The sequence below is a fragment of the Carassius carassius genome, chromosome 1 (genome assembly GCF_963082965.1).
Source record: "Carassius carassius chromosome 1, fCarCar2.1, whole genome shotgun sequence".
NCBI classification, from domain to species: Eukaryota; Metazoa; Chordata; class Actinopteri; order Cypriniformes; family Cyprinidae; genus Carassius; species Carassius carassius.
In genome coordinates this window covers 49,109,183-49,127,239 of record NC_081755.1, presented here as the reverse complement: position 1 = coordinate 49,127,239, position 18,057 = coordinate 49,109,183, and the positions used below count along the sequence as shown (strand labels likewise).

The following is an 18,057-nucleotide window of genomic DNA, read 5'->3' as shown; positions in this document are numbered from 1 at the left end:
AAAAACATATTAATAGATTAATTGAATAAAGGCCAAAGATAAGAAACGTTTCGTTTTACCCCAAACGAATTATATTTTAACTTGAACCACTAAAGAGACATCAGAGCCAGCGGCAAATGTCAGAGGGTCTAGCCGAGGTGAGGCTGCTCTCGGCGGATACTTGAGCTCTGAGCTCCCGCTGATCGCATGGAGCTCATCTCCGAAATCGTCGAAACACATTTTTATAAATAGACACTGTCTTTCTAAATAAATCACATATTTGAGTTTAAAACAACTACATTCTCGCCTGAAATACTTTTAAAACTACATTTCATGACACGATAACAGTAATATTTTGAAAATTATCCGAATAAAATGGCGTTTGAAAACTCAGCTGGCAGAAGCCCCCCCATGACGCGAATTCGCGTCTGTTGTGAAGTTAATTTCACGCGCGAATGAAGCATATTACTCGCGCGAATGATCTCGAAATGGTCAAGCGGCAAACTAGACGCGGTAGACGCGAATTTGACGCTCTATTCGCGTTTGGTGTGAACACAGCATCAGTTTGGTGCTTAATTGCTCTTAAACTCAGACGCCAACAAAGAAAAGTTTAAGCTAAATTAGGAGCTCTCTGATAGGATTCTTAAAATCTTTAAGGGCCCTAATGTCATAAACACTGCGCAACAGAAGCCACGCCCATCAGAGACGGCCAATCGGATCACAGGTACAATAAAATCACAACAGTTTTTTGCTACTGTTATGAATAAGATATGAAACTTTAATACACAAGGGAAATTCCCAATATTAAACAAATAACCAAATTTACATGCATAGGACATCTGCGTTCTAAGAATGTACAAGAATACGTCAGATGTATAAACACTGACCCATTATGTGATGTTTTCTCATTAAAATGGTACAATTTACTCTAAATGCAATAGAACATGGGAGCACTAGGAAATAGGAATATGGCGGTGCGGTGGTTTCACTTCTACAACATCATGAGTAATCCAGTTCTGAATTATAGATTAGTGGTGTGGTGTAATAATAATGGATTATGGTCACATGGACTTAATAGACACACACACGCGGTGACCATAAATTACTCAAGAAATATCAGATTTTATTTAAAATATCACTTTACCTCAAACATCTAATTTTTATAATTCTTGGAAGTCAAACTCAATTGAAAATAACATTAGATTAAGCAGACCTAAAATACGAAAGAGATTTCACTTCTGGATTGCAAAATAACAAACACATCAGTGACGAATGTCTCAATATTATCTCATGAAGAAACATTTGGCATTATACAGTTGGCTTGATAATATTTATGCGCCAATGATAAATTGTGTTTTTTAATATACCCAGCACCAAAAGTAGAACAGTTAGCATTAAATCTTATTGATACTACAGTCTTTTGTAATTTAGCCCCAGGACTTAATAATGGTTTTAGGTTTCCATTCCTACTTACAAGAGAAGCAAAGAAGGAGCAATCACAAAGCTACATGACAGTTTTTCTTGCATCTGCATTTCCAAAATACATCTTAAGCAGAATAACTCAGTCATTTTAAAACCAACAGAGAACAATTTTTAAAATAAATCTCAGTCTCTCTTAAAGTATTACAGTCTCTTCTTCAGCTTCCCGAACAAGAACAATTTGTAAAAAGCTTCTACTTCATGAAAGAGTAAGCAAACTCCAAGAGACACATGCATTAAAAGATAATTGAACATGAAACTCATAAGAAAACACAATGATATCATTAATATCAGGAAGCAAAATGATCCGCAATATTAAAACATTTTGACATTGTTCTTTGGGGAGGAACTCCATCTTTGAGTTGAACTGAATCTCAGAGTTCATCTGCTGGTTTTGAAGATTAACTTTATTCACTGTGATAACTTGATTCACTGTGATAACTTTAAATGTTTCTTTGTCATATCACTCGTAACAACTGGTTAGAAACAGATTAATCCAGATGATACTGCTTAATGCATTACTGTTTCAAGTTTGATGAAAAGGCAGCATCAGAAGATGATCTACTTACTTTGTTTTTTCTGTGAATGTTTTTTGTATGACTGTGTAGAGAAGATGATTGACTGAAACACTTCCCACATTCAGTGCAGTGATACGGTTTCTCTCCAGTGTGGATCCTCTCATGTTTTTTCAGGCTTCCTAAACGACTGAATCTCTTGTCACAGTGTGAACACTTGTATGGTTTCTCTCCAGTGTGGATGCTCATGTGTTCTTTAACATGTACTGATTGTGTGAAACACTTCCCGCACTGATCACATGTGTATGGTTTCTCTCCAGTATGAACTCTCATGTGACCATCAAGGCTAGATTTGCATTTCAAACTCTTTCCACAAAGATGACATGTGTACAGTGTCTCTCCTGTATGAACAATCATATGTGCCATAAGACTTCCTTTTCTTGCAAAACTCTTCCCGCACTGATCACATGTGTACGGTTTCTCTCCAGTGTGGATCCTCTCATGTGTTTTCAGGTCTCCTGAATGACTGAATCTCTTGTCACAGTGTGAACACTTATAAGGTTTCTCTCCAGTGTGGATCCTCTCATGTGTTTTCAGGTATCCTGAATGACTGAATCTCTTGTCACAGTGTGAACACTTATAAGGTTTCTCTCCAGTGTGGATCCTCTCATGTGTTTTCAGGTATCTTGAATGACTGAATCTCTTGTCACAGTGTGAACACTTAAAAGGTTTCTCTCCAGTGTGGATGTTCATGTGTACCTTAAGGTTTGCTAAGAGTGAAAAACTCTTTCCACATTGATTACAGAAGAAAAGTTTCTCTCCTGTATGAACAATCATATGTGTCATAAGACTTCCTTTTCCTGCAAAACTCTTCCCGCACTGATCACATGTGTACGGTTTCTCTCCAGTGTGGATCCTCTCATGTATTTTCAGGTTTCCTGACCGATTGAATCTCTTGTCACAGTGTGAACACTTAAAAGGTTTCTCTCCAGTGTGGATGTTCATGTGTACCTTAAGGTTTGCTAAGAGTGAAAAACTCTTTCCACATTGATTACAGAAGAAAAGTTTCTCTCCTGTATGAACTCTCATGTGTGTCATAAGTCTTCCTTTTCCTGCAAAACTCTTCCCGCACTGATCACATGTGTACGGTTTCTCTCCAGTGTGGATCCTCTCATGTATTTCCAGGTTTCCTGACCGATTGAATCTCTTGTCACAGTGTGAACACTTAAAAGGTTTCTCTCCAGTGTGGATGTTCATGTGTACCTTAAGGTTTGCTAAGAGTGAAAAACTCTTTCCACACTGATTACATAAGAAAAGTTTCTCTCCTGTATGAACTCTCATATGTGCCTTAAGGCTTCCTTTTTGTGTAAAACTCTTCCCACACTGATCACATGTGTATGGTTTCTCTCCAGTGTGGATTAATTTGTGTATCTTCAGGTCTCCTGACCGATTGAATCTCTTGTCGCAGTGTGAACACTTGAAAGGTTTCTCTCCAGTGTGGATCTTCATGTGATGCTTAAGTTTTTCTGATCTTGCAAAACTCTTCCCGCACTGATCACAAGTGAATGGTTTCTCTCCAGTATGAACTCTCAAGTGAACATCAAGATTATATTTGCATGTCAAACTCTTTCCACACTGAGTGCAGGTGAAAGATGTTTTGGCTCCTCTTTTCTTTAAATCTTTCTGTTTGGTTTGAGAGCAACTCAAATGTTTTTCTCCAGTTTTGACGTGATTTTTCTCTTGAACTTCATTTAATTCTTCGTTCTCCTCACTTATTTTAATAAATTCTAAAATAAAAGCAAAAACAGTTCATTTGTCAGTAACTTGGGAGAAAAAGAGATACGTGAAAGTACATAAAAGTGAACCCAGTTGTAATGGAGTAAAGACGATTTCTATATAAAATTTAGTTCCTTTTGATGCAATTTTACAAATCAAACCTCCCTGAAACTTTTGAGTTACACTGATATTCAAAATAGTAAAACATTATAAACACAAATCCCATGTTTCTGCAAGGAAAAGTATTAAATATTTTTGATCAACTACACAATTATCTAACATAGAGGGTTCTGTGACTGTTTGTAAAGTCTAATGAAAAATTGTGTGTTCTTATTAGTGCAAATGCTACAATAATATATTGTCCGAGAGCTTTCTGTCCCTCCATTGAAAATGTATGTACGGTACACTGTCCATGTCCAGAAAGGTAATAAAAACATCTTCAAAGTAGTCCACGTGACATCAGAGGGTCAGTTAAAATTTATTGAAGCACTGAAAATAAATTTTGGTCCAAAAATAACAAAAATGACGTCTTTATTCTGCACTGTCTTCTCTTCCGGGTCTGTTGTGAGTGCGACTGCTGTGACTGTTGAAGTTCGACACTGCTGACGTGTTTTCTTTGTTATTGGGCGCACCAAAAAACACATCAGCAGTGTCGAGAGCCACTCTTGCACTGTATAATAAAAACAGACACTTTTCAGCTGCTCCAGCAACAGACGCAACCTGAAAAACTATCGGAATGGATTTTTGCCGATAACTGATTGTTCCAGCAATCAACTATCAGTGCCCTGTTTTCACTCAAAACAAAACTACTCTGCTAGCTGTGAGCATGAGACTGTTACTAAAAACTGTGCTTTATGCTGGACAGTATTTATCGCAAGTTGATCAAATTGCAGTAATCAAATACGGTTTGAATGATAATTAAAAGATGAAACGTTAATACTAACTGTGGGGAATTTTACAGTGTTTAATCCTCAAACCGCTAATTGTTACATCCCTATTCTAAAGCAGCGGTTCTCGATCCTGATCCTTGCAATGCCCTGCTCTGCATCTCTCGCTCTCATTCAGGTTGTCAGATCAGCTCCAAAAAAATTTTCCATTTATACACTTACCTTCAAAAAGCAATAAGAAGCATTTATACATGAACGCGTGTACAGTTGCTGTGCTGTATTAAAGCTTTAATCAGAATAAAACCATACATTGTCACTTCACGTCACTTCCGGTTTGTTGTTGGCGGCTGTACTGCGTTTGAGCTCCGTCACTATATTCTTTTCATTGACTATTTTTAACTCAAAAATCAATTTTATACATCATTGTTTCCGTTTATATAACGTGTGAATATATCCTCTATTGTATTCTACAACAAAAACAATCAGAGCGCCTCGCTATCACTAGTTTTATTTTGATCTCCCGGGTCCGCTATTAGCTTTTAGCCCGTTAGCATCAGCGGCGTGGTTGCAGCTAACTGTGCTTACATTGCTAATACTCTATTCACACACATTACCACTGCTGTACTCACTGTTACTTGCTTTAATGGCGGATGAATGTCTCCACTCTGTGCAGCTCGAGCTCGAGGCCGTGGGAAAGCAGATTCGCGACCTGGAGGTGACGCAGGCCCGGCTGAGAGAGCGGAGAGCCGCGCTGGAATCATCCCGGGCTGACGCTCACAAGTCCGGGGTAAGTATACAGCGATCTGCTAACAGTCCCACCACGTCTACTCCTTGTGTTTCTCTGCACAGGCCCGGTGCACCCAGGACGCGATCTTCCCAGATGTCCTTTACTGCGACGCCGGGACACCACGGACCCTGGGTGCATCCACAGCGGAGGACGCGAGCCGGGTCCCGGGCGACGACTTCTCCCCCTCCTGCCTTCGACATCTCCATCCGGAACCGTTTCGCTCCCCTCCGTGAGACAGGACGCGACGCTGTGATCATCGGAGACTCCATCGTCCGACACGTAAGTGCTACGTTAGCCGAAGGTAAAGTGCACACTCATTGTTTGCCTGGTGCTCGTGTTCTCGATGTTTCTGCGCAGATACCCGCGATCCTGAAGGCCGACGAGAGCCCCAGAGCGGTCGTGCTTCACGCCGGGGTTAACGACACCACGCTGCGGCAGACGGAGACGCTGAAGAGAGACTTCAGCAGCCTGATCGAGACGGTTCGCAGCACGACGCCCGCGGCGACGATCGTCGTGTCAGGACCACTGCCCACGTATCGACGAGGACACGAAAGGTTCAGTAGACTTTTTGCTTTAAATGAATGGTTGTTGTCATGGTGTAAAGAACAGAAACTGCTATTTGTTAATAACTGGAATCTTTTCTGGGAGCGTCCTAGGCTGTTTCACGCTGATGGATTACACCCCAGCAGAATCGGAGCAGAGCTGCTCTCTGACAACATCTCCAGGACACTTCGCTCCATGTGACTAGTAAGACAATTCTCTAATAACTATTATGATGAGTTTTGTTCCACCCGCTTAAATGATAAAAGGTCAAAATATAATGTAGGATCTAGAAAAAATCTTATCGTAATTAAACCAGAAAAATGTAAAGTAAATGAACAAAAAACAATTTTTAAAGTTTGGGCTCATAAATATTAGATCACTCACACCCAAAGCAGTTATTGTAAATGAAATGAGCACAGAAAATAGTTTTGATGTACTCTGCTTGACTGAAACCTGGCTAAAACCAAATGATTATTTTGGTCTAAATGAGTCTACTCCACCGAACTACTGTTATAAGCATGAGCCCCGTCAGACTGGTCATGGCGGAGGTGTTGCAACAATATATAGTGATATTCTCAATGTTACCCAGAAAACAGGATACAGGTTTAACTCTTTTGAAATACTTCTGCTAAATGTTACACTGTCAGACATGCAAAAGAAGTCTAATGTATCTCTTGCTCTGGCTACTGTGTATAGACCACCAGGGCCGTATACAGAATTCCAGAATTCCAAAAATACACATGAATTAGACGAAATTACTGACAACATGGGCACTATTTTCTCTAATACATTAGAAGCTGTTGCCCCCATCAAATTGAAAAAGGTTAGAGAAAAACGTACTGTGCCATGGTATAACAGTAATACTCACTCTCTCAAGAAAGTAACTCGTAGTCTTGAACGCAAATGGAGAAAAACTAACTTGGAAGTTTTTAAAATTGCATGGAAAAACAGTATGTCCAAATATAGACAGGCTCTAAAAACTGCTAGGGCAGAGCATATCCACAAACTCATAGAAAATAACCAAAACAATCCAAGGTTTTTATTTAGCAAAGTGGCTAAATTAACAAATTACCAGACGCCACCTGATTCAAATATTCCACCAACGTTAAATAGTAATGACTTTATGAATTTCTTTACTGATAAAATAGATAACATTAGAAATACAATAGCGAATGTAGATTCTACAGCGTGTTAGACTTCAGTTTCATCCATCGCACCCAAAGATAAACTGCAGTGCTTTACAAATATAGGACAGGAAGAGCTAAATAAACTTATCACTGTATCTAAACCAACAACATGTTTATTAGATCCTGTACCCACTAAATTACTAAAAGAGCTGTTACCTATAGCCGAAGAACCGCTTCTCAATATCATTAACTCGTCGTTATCTTTAGGTCACGTCCCAAAACCATTCAAGCTGGCGGTTATCAAGCCTCTTCTTAAGAAACCAAAACTAGATCCTAGTGTACTGGCAAATTATAGGCCTATTTCAAATCTTCCATTTACGTCTAAAATTTAAAAAAAAAGTTGTGTCTGCTCAACTGAGCACCTTCCTGCATAAAAATGATCTGTATGAAGAATTTCAGTCAGGTTTTAGACCCCACCATAGCACAGAAACTGCACTTGTTAAAATTACAAATGACCTGCTTCTTGCGTCAGATCAAGGCTGCATCTCATTTCTAGTCTTACTTGATCTTAGTGCCGCGTTCGACACCATAGATCATGACATACTCATAGATCGATTACAAAACTATACAGGTATTCAAGGGCAGGCTCTAAGATGGTTTAGATCCTACCTGTCCGATCGCTACCATTTTGTTTACTTAAATGGGGTGTCATCTCATTTATCATCAGTAAAATATGGAGTGCCACAAGGATCCGTCCTAGGTCCCCTTCTATTTTCAATATACATGTTGCCCCTTGGTAATATTATTAGAAAATACGGAATTAGCTTCCACTGTTATGCTGATGATACTCAGCTATATATCTCAACGAGACCAGATGAAACCTCCCAATTATCTAAGCTAACAGAGTGTGTTAAAAATGTAAAAGATTGGATGACAAATAATTTTCTCCAATTAAATTCGGATAAGACAGAGATATTAATTATTGGACCAAAAAACAACACACAGAATCTTGTAGATTACAATCTGCAACTAGACGGATGTACTGTTACTTCCTCTACAGTCAGAAATCTGGGTGTTATATTGGACAGCAATTTGTCTTTTGAAAATCATATTTCCAATGTTACAAAAACGGCATTCTTCCATCTTAGAAACATTGCCAAGCTACGAAACATGTTATCTGTTTCTGATGCAGAAAAGCTAGTTCATGCTTTCATGACCCCTAGACTGGACTATTGTAATGCACTCCTAGGTGGTTGTCCTGCTTCGTCAATAAACAAGCTACAGGTAGTCCAAAATGCAGCAGCTACAGTCCTTACCAGGTCAAGAAAATATGATCATATTACCCCAATTTTACAGTCTCTGCACTGGCTACCTATTAAGTTCCGTATCAGTTACAAATTATTATTACTTACCTATAAGGCCCTAAATGGTTTAGCTCCTGCGTACCTAACTAGCCTTCTACCACGCTACAACCCATCACGCACCCTAAGGTCACAAAACGCTGGACTTTTGGTAGTTCCTAGGATAGCAAAGTCCACTAAAGGAGGTAGAGCTTTTTCACATTTGGCTCCCAAACTCTGGAATAGCCTTCCTGATAATGTTCGGGGTTCAGACACACTCTCTCTGTTTAAATCTAGATTAAAAACGCATCTCTTTCGCCAAGCATTCGAATAATGTATCTCTTAAATTGTGAGTGTAGTTGCATCTGCATTTTTATTCTTTAGCTTGGGTTAAACTAATTTTACTTTGTTGGATCAGCAGCTATGCTAATGATGTCTCTATTTTGTTTCTATGTTTTGCCACGGGATTTACATCCCGTGGTAACTAGGATTTACACAAGCTCCAGTCTGGATCCAGAACACCTGAGAAGAGATAATGCTGACCCTCAGAGGACCCCAGATGATCCTAACCTTGAATCAACAAACAGAACTAACAATTATTGCTACATGTGTGACTGCATCATATAATTACTATTAATTAATAATATTGATAGTTCATCATCTAGCTGACTACGTCTTGTATTATTATTATTATTTTTATTTTTCTAAAATCCTGTCAAACGTGCACAAACTACTAGCTACTACTAAATATTGTAGAAACATAATTTTCTGTAAAGTTGCTTTGTAACGATTTGTATTGTAAAAAGCGCTATACAAATAAACTTGAATTGAATTGAAAGCTAACAATAGCAGTAGCATTTACAAACAACAGCGTATCTAAAACTATGAGACGACAACAAACAAACATACCATTAAGAGCTGTGCTTGCACAGGTTCAGTGCGATCCTTTTCATTAATATTGTCTGTGTCTCAATCGGGAACAAATTGATAAGCATTAAAGAGGATGTCATTGTTTACATTACTACCAGAGCACATTCTGAGCTTGAGGGGCGGGATGTTCAGATGTGCTCTAGAAGTGTTTTAGCAAATCACAACATTATTAGATTTATTATTAGAATTATCAATGCTGGCAACAGTTGTGCTGCCAAAAATTGTTTGGAAACTGCAATACTTTTTAAGGATTCTAGGATGAATAAAGTTTAAAAGATCAGCATTTATTCAAAATCTAAATATTTCTAACAATTTATAGGGATGCATGATAACCGATAATTACTTAAATATGAAAGCCGATAACCGATATGTTGGCCGATAAATCTAAATCCAAATTTTTACATAATTTGAGAGCCTGATAACCAAAAACGTCTCCCCACTAAAAGGCTTAATCACTTCAACATAAATCAAAGTCGAGAAGTCGTGGCCAAATGGTTAGAGAGTTGGACTTGCAATCGAAAGGTTGTGAGTTCGAGTCTCGGGCCAGCTGGAATTGTAGGTGGGGGGAGTGCATGTACAGTTCTCTCTCCACCTTCAATACCAAGACTTGGGTGCCCTTGAGCAAGGCACCGAACCCCCAACTGCTCCCCGGGCACAGCAGCATAAATAGCTGCCCACTGCTCTGGGTGTGTGTTCACAGTGTGTGTGCACTTCAGATGGGTTAAATGCAGAGCACGAATTCTGAGTATGGGTCACCTGGCTGAATGTCACGTCACTATAAAAAAAAAAAATAAAAAAAACAAAGCAACCTTACAAATAAATAAAATAATGCTTAAATAAAAGTTACTGGACAACATTACTTACATATAAAAAAATGTACATAGTGGCGTAGCGGATTGGGGGGCCCGGGGCATGTTGTGGCGTAAACATGGCACATAAACCCAAACAATACACAACTTTTTTTATGGTAATATTCGGTATATTGGCTCTTCCCGCCAATATATTATTCATTATTCAAGAATATATTAAAATGAAAACATTTACATGTGTGGAGATTTAATTTTACATAAAGTTTGAGTAGACAGGAATATTTTCTATAAAAAACATGTTAAAGTTTACTTAAAAATATTAACAAATATTGCAAATTAATATATAGACATATATTGCAAATAATAGATTTACAGTCTGATATCTAGATGTATTTACATGTAAAGGAAATAAATATATTTAAATATTTCCAATATATATATTCATATATTTATAATAGGTTTAAAATATTAAAAAGTGGCTAAAATCTAATTGACATATATTTAAAATATTGACGGTTTCAACGGCAACAACACAAACAAACGTTACTGCGCATGCGCGCTTTTGTGGACCTAACTTAACTTCCGGTAGACTTCCAAATAGAATCAATAACAACAGCCCAGGCCCGGTTCCCCGATAACGTTCACTCTTAGCGCGCTAAGACCTCGAAAGATATATCTTATTAAAGTTGTTGATGTTTCTAAGTGTGTTCCCCGAAGTGTCCCTTAGGAAGCTTCTTAGCACGCTGCCTCTTACGTCCGACGTTACAAGAGCGCTGTCCAAAGTCAGGGTGCTGAATTAGTTGGCATCGATTGCTCATGAATCGATTTTCCACTTTACGCAAAGGTGCAATACAGCGTTAAGAAAGACAACACGTTCTATGCAAATGAAACATTCCTCAGATTATTACAGTAACATTTATTTTAACAGTTTAAGTTATCAGTAAAATATAGACTTTAAATTAAATTATCAAAGGGTCAGTAATATGTTCACACGATATGTTGTGACGGGTAGACGAACCGGGTATCCCTCGCTAATCATCCACCCTCCTTATCCCGTTGTGCCACTTGTGCCGCTTCTTGACATGGGTTTAACGACTTATAAAAATTATGTAATACACTTTTATATTAATGGTAAAGTACTTTACAATCAGTATTGATTTGCAAGCAGCTGCAGTTACTTCTGTTCAATGCGGTATTGATTGCCATTGGTTAATTTTTTCAATAAAAAGCAACCTATCTACAATGAACATATAGAGAGAGAGTTAGAAACAGAATATGGTGGGGAAGCAACGAAAAAAAAGGGCACCAAGCTTCTCGTCAGAGGAGCTTGATGTTTTGCTGGACGAGGTGAGCTTGCACAAGGTGACACTGTTTTCCAGCTTTCGGAATAACTTGTGCAACCGCAACAAAAAAAGAGTTATGGAGCGACATAGAAAGGAAGATGGCTGCTTGCGGATCAGGCACACCAAGGTCCTGGCAGGACGTCAGGAAAAAATGGCATGATTTTTCAAGCCAGGTGAAGGTGAGAGGTTCTGCTATCCGTAGAGACCGAGCGAGGACAGGTGCGGGTGCAAGTTCGCCTGGACTTCGCTACACGACACCACGACATCGCTCCATAATCTCACCATGTCGGTGTAGCGAAGAGTTGGTGAACCTTGAAAAGGAGAATTTGGTCGTGTTGAAGGACATTCGGTGCCAGTTGACCGAAGGAAATGAGCTCGCTCGGCAGTCTCTGGAGCTGAAGAGAGCCAAGCTGGAACTGGCCAAGCAGCAGCATGCCCTAGCAGAGGCGCAATTCAACAGGCCCTCAATCTCCGTCCCAATCTTGCTGCCAGCTGAAGGTGAGCCAGTTGTTCTTGGTTTATAGATTTTGATGATCCTATCCTTTCCTCACAGTTCCTAATCTGATTTTGGTATGTGTTTGTCTTTTATAGATGCTGAGCAACAGTCACACCAGTGACCGTGTCCCTGTTTGTATGCGCATTTTCATTAAAAATGTATCATCAACAAGATTTTGTCATTCTGTCATCCTTAATGAGTCAACAACTGATTATCTAATGCCATTGGAAACCTATGCATCAAATCTTGCTCTATCTATGAGATTATTTATCCTTATTTATCCACAAGTAAAATTAAGCAGTGTCAATCTAATTGTACATTCAGATATAAAGACTCGTTTGAAGAGGTTGCGTAAAGACATTAGTTTGTAATGTACATTATCTGTAATATAAATGAATGAAGATGAATCAGCAATGTGACGTGGTAATTTGGGCATATAATAACTTTTGACTCCGAAATTCTAACGTGATAACAGTACAGAATTCAAATCACACACAGAACATTTAATGGATGCAAGGTTTGAAACTCAAGTTTATTTTTTCAGAAAACTAAAAATTCCATCATAATACGAATCAAAAGAAAAATCCATTCAATCATGGATGATGGCTAATGATAGCTCAGCAAGTTATTCCGAAAAAGTAAATATAAGTCAAACAAAAACGTTTGCAATCAAAAGCTGCCTTGCCTCAACCCCGGCAGCGTGCAGGGCAGCCCTCTGTGGAGGATAAAGGACCTCAACTTCTCCCTCTCCATCTTCCTCCTCATCCACTTCCACTTCCACCTCCTCCTCCTCCTCCTCCTCCTCCTCCCCCTCCGGAATAGGTGCGCCTCCACGCACAGCCATGTTATGGAGTATTGCCGTTGCCACCGTAACTACGCAAGAGCTGTGAGGCTTCATGCGCAGTCCTCCTGCCGACTTGTGCAGGCACCAAAAGCGCAGCTTCCAGATTCCAATTGCACACTCGACAACGTTGCGCGTGCGAACGTGTGCAGCATTGTAGGCTCTTTCAGCCCGAGTCTGTGGGTTGGTCAGAGGTGTGAATAGGTATGTTCTCAGAGGGTATCCACTATCCCCGAGGAACAGGCTCTGACCAAACCCCTCTCTCTCTGCTTGTTCACCCACGGCAGAATTGGCCCAGACAAAACTGTCGTGGGTGCTGCCTGGCCACCTTGCCACCAGGTCAGAGATCACACCCCTATGGTCCACTATAACCTGGACGTTTATGGCCGCGTATCCCTTTCGCGATATGTACGTCTGATCAAGCACTGATGGATTGGCGATAGGGATGAGTGTGCCATCCACCAGGCCCAAGACTCTGGGGATGCCAGCAATGGCATGACAGCCCTGGTGCACCTCCTGGATCTCCTGACGTGTTGCCGGCAGCCGGATGTAATCTCCGGCATGGCGCAGAAGGGCGTTGGTGACAGTGTGGACGCACCTCCACACAGAGGTCTTGCTTAGTCCGTAGCCCTCTCCCACGACCTCGATGAAACTCCCTGTAGCAAAAAACCTTAGCGCTGCAAGCAGCTGGACTTCAGGGCTTAAAGCGAAATTCCGGCGCGTTTGCCTGGCAAGCGCAGGTCTGAGAAGGTCCAGCAGCTCCATAATGAGTTGTCTTGGGAGGCGAAACTTTTTGAATATAGCCACGTCAGGCAAAATGTCAAAAGGGCTTAAGTTTTGCCGAATAAAAAAATTTACATGGACTAAACGGCTCCGTTGCCGGCACCATAGTTTGACTTGTACTGCGCTGCGCTGATGTCTAAAGACTGCTGCACAGTGGCGGAGACTAGCGTCTTGAGCTCAAACAACGCTAAGAGAGAGCTACGAATGGTCCAGACTAGGGCTGCAACTAACGATTATTTTGATAATCGATTAATCTGTCGATTATTTTTACGATTAATCGATTTAAGAGATTTTAACCATTTTGCACTGTCATATCCTAATCAAAAATATACCTGGAGTTGTTTTATTGTGTTAGTAATCCTTTGTCGAACTCTTCTGCAATCAGAACACTGACCCGTTCTCACAAATTTCACAAGGAGATTTAAAATAATGTTTTCACCATGGCAGTCCTTAGAGCTCCTAAAGTAGTTTAACACCCTGAACGAAGCTTATTAAGGAATCTTTCAGAACATATTTTCACGAAGAATAAGGATAAAACAGAATAAAATTGCAGTGTATTGTATTTTATTATTTACTGGGAAACAGCTTTATAGCTTATGCTGTGAAATTGTAAACAATCCTTCGAATAAAGTGCCAGTGGCATGAAACCTAAATGGAACTCACAATTTAAAGTAAAATCCATCAGAAGGTTGTCCAGAAAAAAAAATTGGACAGTCACACACAAAAAAACCTGCTGTGTGAAAAAGAGGAGTGAATACTTAGAAAAAAAGTGCATTTCAAATATCTTTAAACATTTACCTCTCTCATTCAGTCATAATTAGGCTGCACGACTGAATTTTGAACTGGTAAACGACAAACTGATAACAGAACATGTTTGTAAAGCTTTAAATGTTAACTGTTAAAAAGCAATGTTATCAGCTTTTACGACTAAACATTTGCAAACAACTTTGTACTGGAGAATCTGTACAAATAAAAGTCTTAGGGGCCGTTCACATATCGTGCCTAAAAACGCGTGGAAAACGCTAGGCGCGCCGCTTTCTCCTTCTTTCCAAAGCGCTCGTGCAGAAGCGCCCCTGAGGCGTCTGCCTTTGATAAGCAACCATGACGTGCTCTCTCCTTGAAGACGCGGAAATTTCAGCAAAGGATAAATGGATTTGCAGCTCAAAAATCGCTTGCAGTAGCTCTGCTACTAAATTTATTTCAAAATGGAAATCCATATACAACTATGATCAGCTGTTCCTTTCATCTTGACTGAGCTTTTAACGTTGTTACGGGAAAGGATGAAGCTGATTGGTTAGTTCTTGTCACATGACCCGCGATGCGCTTGCAGCATTCTGAAAAGTTGAGATGTTTTTAACTCGATGCGGTGCGGTGTTGGAAATAACGAACTTGAGCGCGCAAAAGACGCGATATGTGAACGTCCCCTTAAACAGTTCAGTAGTGCAGAGTTTACAGGTTACTCTTCTGTTTTGAAGGCTCAAAGTAAAGTACTCCCAGTCTCCCACATCCTGCTGAATGCTGCAGAGACGCTGTTCGGGAAGCACGTGACATAAAACGAGGCCAGCTATTGGCTATTCGCTACTTCTGTTGTACTGGCTGAGTAAAACCTCCGGTGGCTCATTACTGCCACACTTTGGTCACCGCAGATTTGAAATATGCACGAAATGAGCCGCTTACGGCAAATAAAAGTTATTTAGCAACGAATCGATGACTAAATTAGTTAACAACTATTTTAATAATCGATTTTTATCGATTAAATCGATTCGTTGTTTCAGCTCTAGTCCAGACCAACCTTACGAAAGTGTGACTTACAGAAGATATACTTAGCGTACGAACGTTTCGGGAACCGTGCCATAAGGTTAAGAGAGAGGTTAAGGAATAGGTTAAAAACTACTTAGCGATAAGAACGTTTTGGGGAACCGGGCCCAAGTCCCTCTAGAGTAGATATTTTTTGATAACAAACAAAATTTTGCTGCGTGGATCAGACGGACTTAATGAAAATGCAAATTCATTCTTTTCCAATAGGAGATGTTTTAAAGCATAGACATAAAGCGCGAGAAATAGAGGTTTCCCCAGTAACAGTTGTAAACAAAGCAGAGCTGGTACGCTCACACGCTGCTTTATCAGGCATATAACATGCAAGTCTTCCTTCAGAAATACAGCGATATAAAAACACCTGTGCCTCGTTTTGATATTTAAACATATAAATGTAAGGAATTATTATTACTAAACGTGCAGTACATAACGTTACTCGTGTTTATTCAACAAAGCCTTTTTGAAAATCGATCAGTTTTAAAATTGTGGTGAGTCTCCAAAAATAAATAAATGTATGGGAAACACATCCCGCAGCACAACCACCTGAGCCCAACTTAAGTCTACTTATCACCTTGACTTTAACTGTGTTTGTAGAAGGCACCGCAGCCAGACCGATATACACAACACAGACCGGAAGTTAACTTAGGTCCAGGCGCATGCGCCCGATGAAACCGTCTATATTTCAAAATATATTTTATTCCATTTTAATTTAAGATATTTAAATATACATAAATCTATTTATTATTAATATATTTCAATCTATTTGACTTCTGTATGGGTTATATGCTGGATTTTTCATTTTCAATAAAAATGGTCTAAAGGCTGAAATGCTGTTCCATAAGTGTTTAAAAAATAAATAAATAAAAATATATACCTGAACTGTAAATCATGTAATTTTATGGTTCAATGCTGTATGTTACCATAAACATTTTCCAACACTTCTTCTAATTAATGCTGCAGATAGCGTAAATAATGAAAGAAAGTTAATTATAATGTTAAAAATGTTTTTAATTGACATTTAAACTCCTATCTGATTATATTTATATATATATATTTTATCACTTTCTTTAAATAAATTACTAACATAAACTTTTTGGCATATGGCACTCATGTTAAAATAAGCATTACAAAATTATCGTGATTATGATTTTTGCCATAATCGAGCAGCCCTAGGAAAAACTCTAGTCTAGATGAAGAATAAACACAAACCTCCTTGTTCCTCTTGTTTTATTCTCCGGGTTTCTGGTTCCTCATGTTTTATTCTCCAGGTTTCTGGTTCCTCGTGTTTTATTCTCCAGGTTTCTGGTTCACTCGTCTTCTCCTCTTTAACACACTCCATCTTCACAGCAGCAGATCTCAGTTCAGTTGTTCACGTTACTCCTCCAGATATTCCTGCTTGCTTCAAAACGTAAAGACTATGTGGATAAAATTACAGGTATTTATTGACCTGTTTCAAAAGCGGAATTGTTGTACTTACAGAAACAATTCTAACCGATTAACATCCCTACAAAACAACAGAGAGCGCGGTGAAACTAATCTTCTTCCTCAGTGGTTTAAAGGTGTTTGGCAAACAGAGTCTGTGTTTAGCGCCAAACGCTGGACTGGAGAGAGAAGCGACGAGAGGAGGAAATGTATTACTCGGTGCGTGTGTTTAATGTGTGCTGTTTTCTTCATCTTCTTATTCATTACAAAAAGCCGATCTGCACAAATAAATAAATCTTCCCGAGTAAAAAGTAGAGGAGAAAAACGAGCTAATTATTAGTGAAATATTTAACTGAAAATCACACAACGTTGCAGCATGTAAATATAGAAAGAAAGATCAATGAAAAAACGCGGCAATGCTAATAATGCCTAATAATTAAAAATAAAACACTCATAATTTAAACAGGTTTAGCATGAAAAACAACATCCTTCGATTATGTGTCCATCTGGGACTTAACACATAACCTACAGTGTTTACAAGGATATTTTGAATAAAAATGTAAAGTTGATTGAAACACAAAAATTAAAGTAAAGTACAGATACAACCAAAAAATGAATCTTAATGAATGTGAAAAAGTGAAGTGACATTCAGCCAAATATGGTGACCCATACTCAGAATTTGTGCTCTGCATTTAACCCATCCGAAGTGCACAAACACACAGCAGTGAACACACACAAACCGTGAACACACACCCGGAGCAGTGGGCAGCAATGTATGCTCAAGGGCAAAGTCGTGGTATTGCCGGCCCGACACTCAAACCCACAACCCTAGGGTTAGGATCCAAATTCTCTAACCACCAGGCAAAAAGTCATAGATTTGCTCAGTGAGAAGTGAGCAGGGAGCAATGAACATGGTGCAGGGATCATTTAAATCAGAACAAAGTTCATTCTCTTAGACATGCAAAATATGCAGACCTGGGTGTGTCAGTGCTGTTGGATTCAGTGTCCATTTTGTGGAACCACCTGCACAAACAGCAGAGAAAACCATTATGGAGATGTGAAAATCAACGAAACAGGAAGAGGGAGAAGAAATGTATATTTGCATACAATGCATGCCAGTGAGTTAAAGAGACTACACATTAGATTTTGCAGTATTTTTTCCAGCAAACAAAGAACGTTCCTCTA

The 18,057-nt window shown here is 39.3% G+C and overlaps 3 protein-coding genes across 4 annotated transcripts in view; 1 reads left to right on the top strand and 2 right to left on the bottom strand.

Moving 5' to 3' along the window:
• The window catches only part of LOC132094302 (gastrula zinc finger protein XlCGF17.1-like), a 216,357-nt gene that overhangs the window by 17,198 nt on the left and 181,102 nt on the right, over positions 1-18,057 (bottom strand). The gene's annotated exons all lie outside the window — the stretch shown is intronic.
• The window catches only part of LOC132159925 (gastrula zinc finger protein XlCGF57.1-like), a 486,703-nt gene that overhangs the window by 338,400 nt on the left and 130,246 nt on the right, over positions 1-18,057 (top strand). The gene's annotated exons all lie outside the window — the stretch shown is intronic.
• The window catches only part of LOC132158455 (gastrula zinc finger protein XlCGF57.1-like), a 102,348-nt gene continuing 85,775 nt past the window's right edge, over positions 1,485-18,057 (bottom strand). The window contains exons 1-2 of one of the 2 annotated variants that reach the window (XM_059567994.1): positions 16,660-17,076; positions 1,485-3,760 (exon numbers count right to left, since the gene is read on the bottom strand). In XM_059567994.1, coding sequence (XP_059423977.1) covers positions 1,977-3,760; positions 16,660-16,789 — 1,914 coding nt within the window. In that variant the 5' untranslated portion in view covers positions 16,790-17,076 and the 3' untranslated portion in view covers positions 1,485-1,976. Of the gene's footprint in view, positions 3,761-16,659; positions 17,077-18,057 lie in introns of those variants that run through there. The other variant, XM_059567919.1, reaches the window with a different exon arrangement.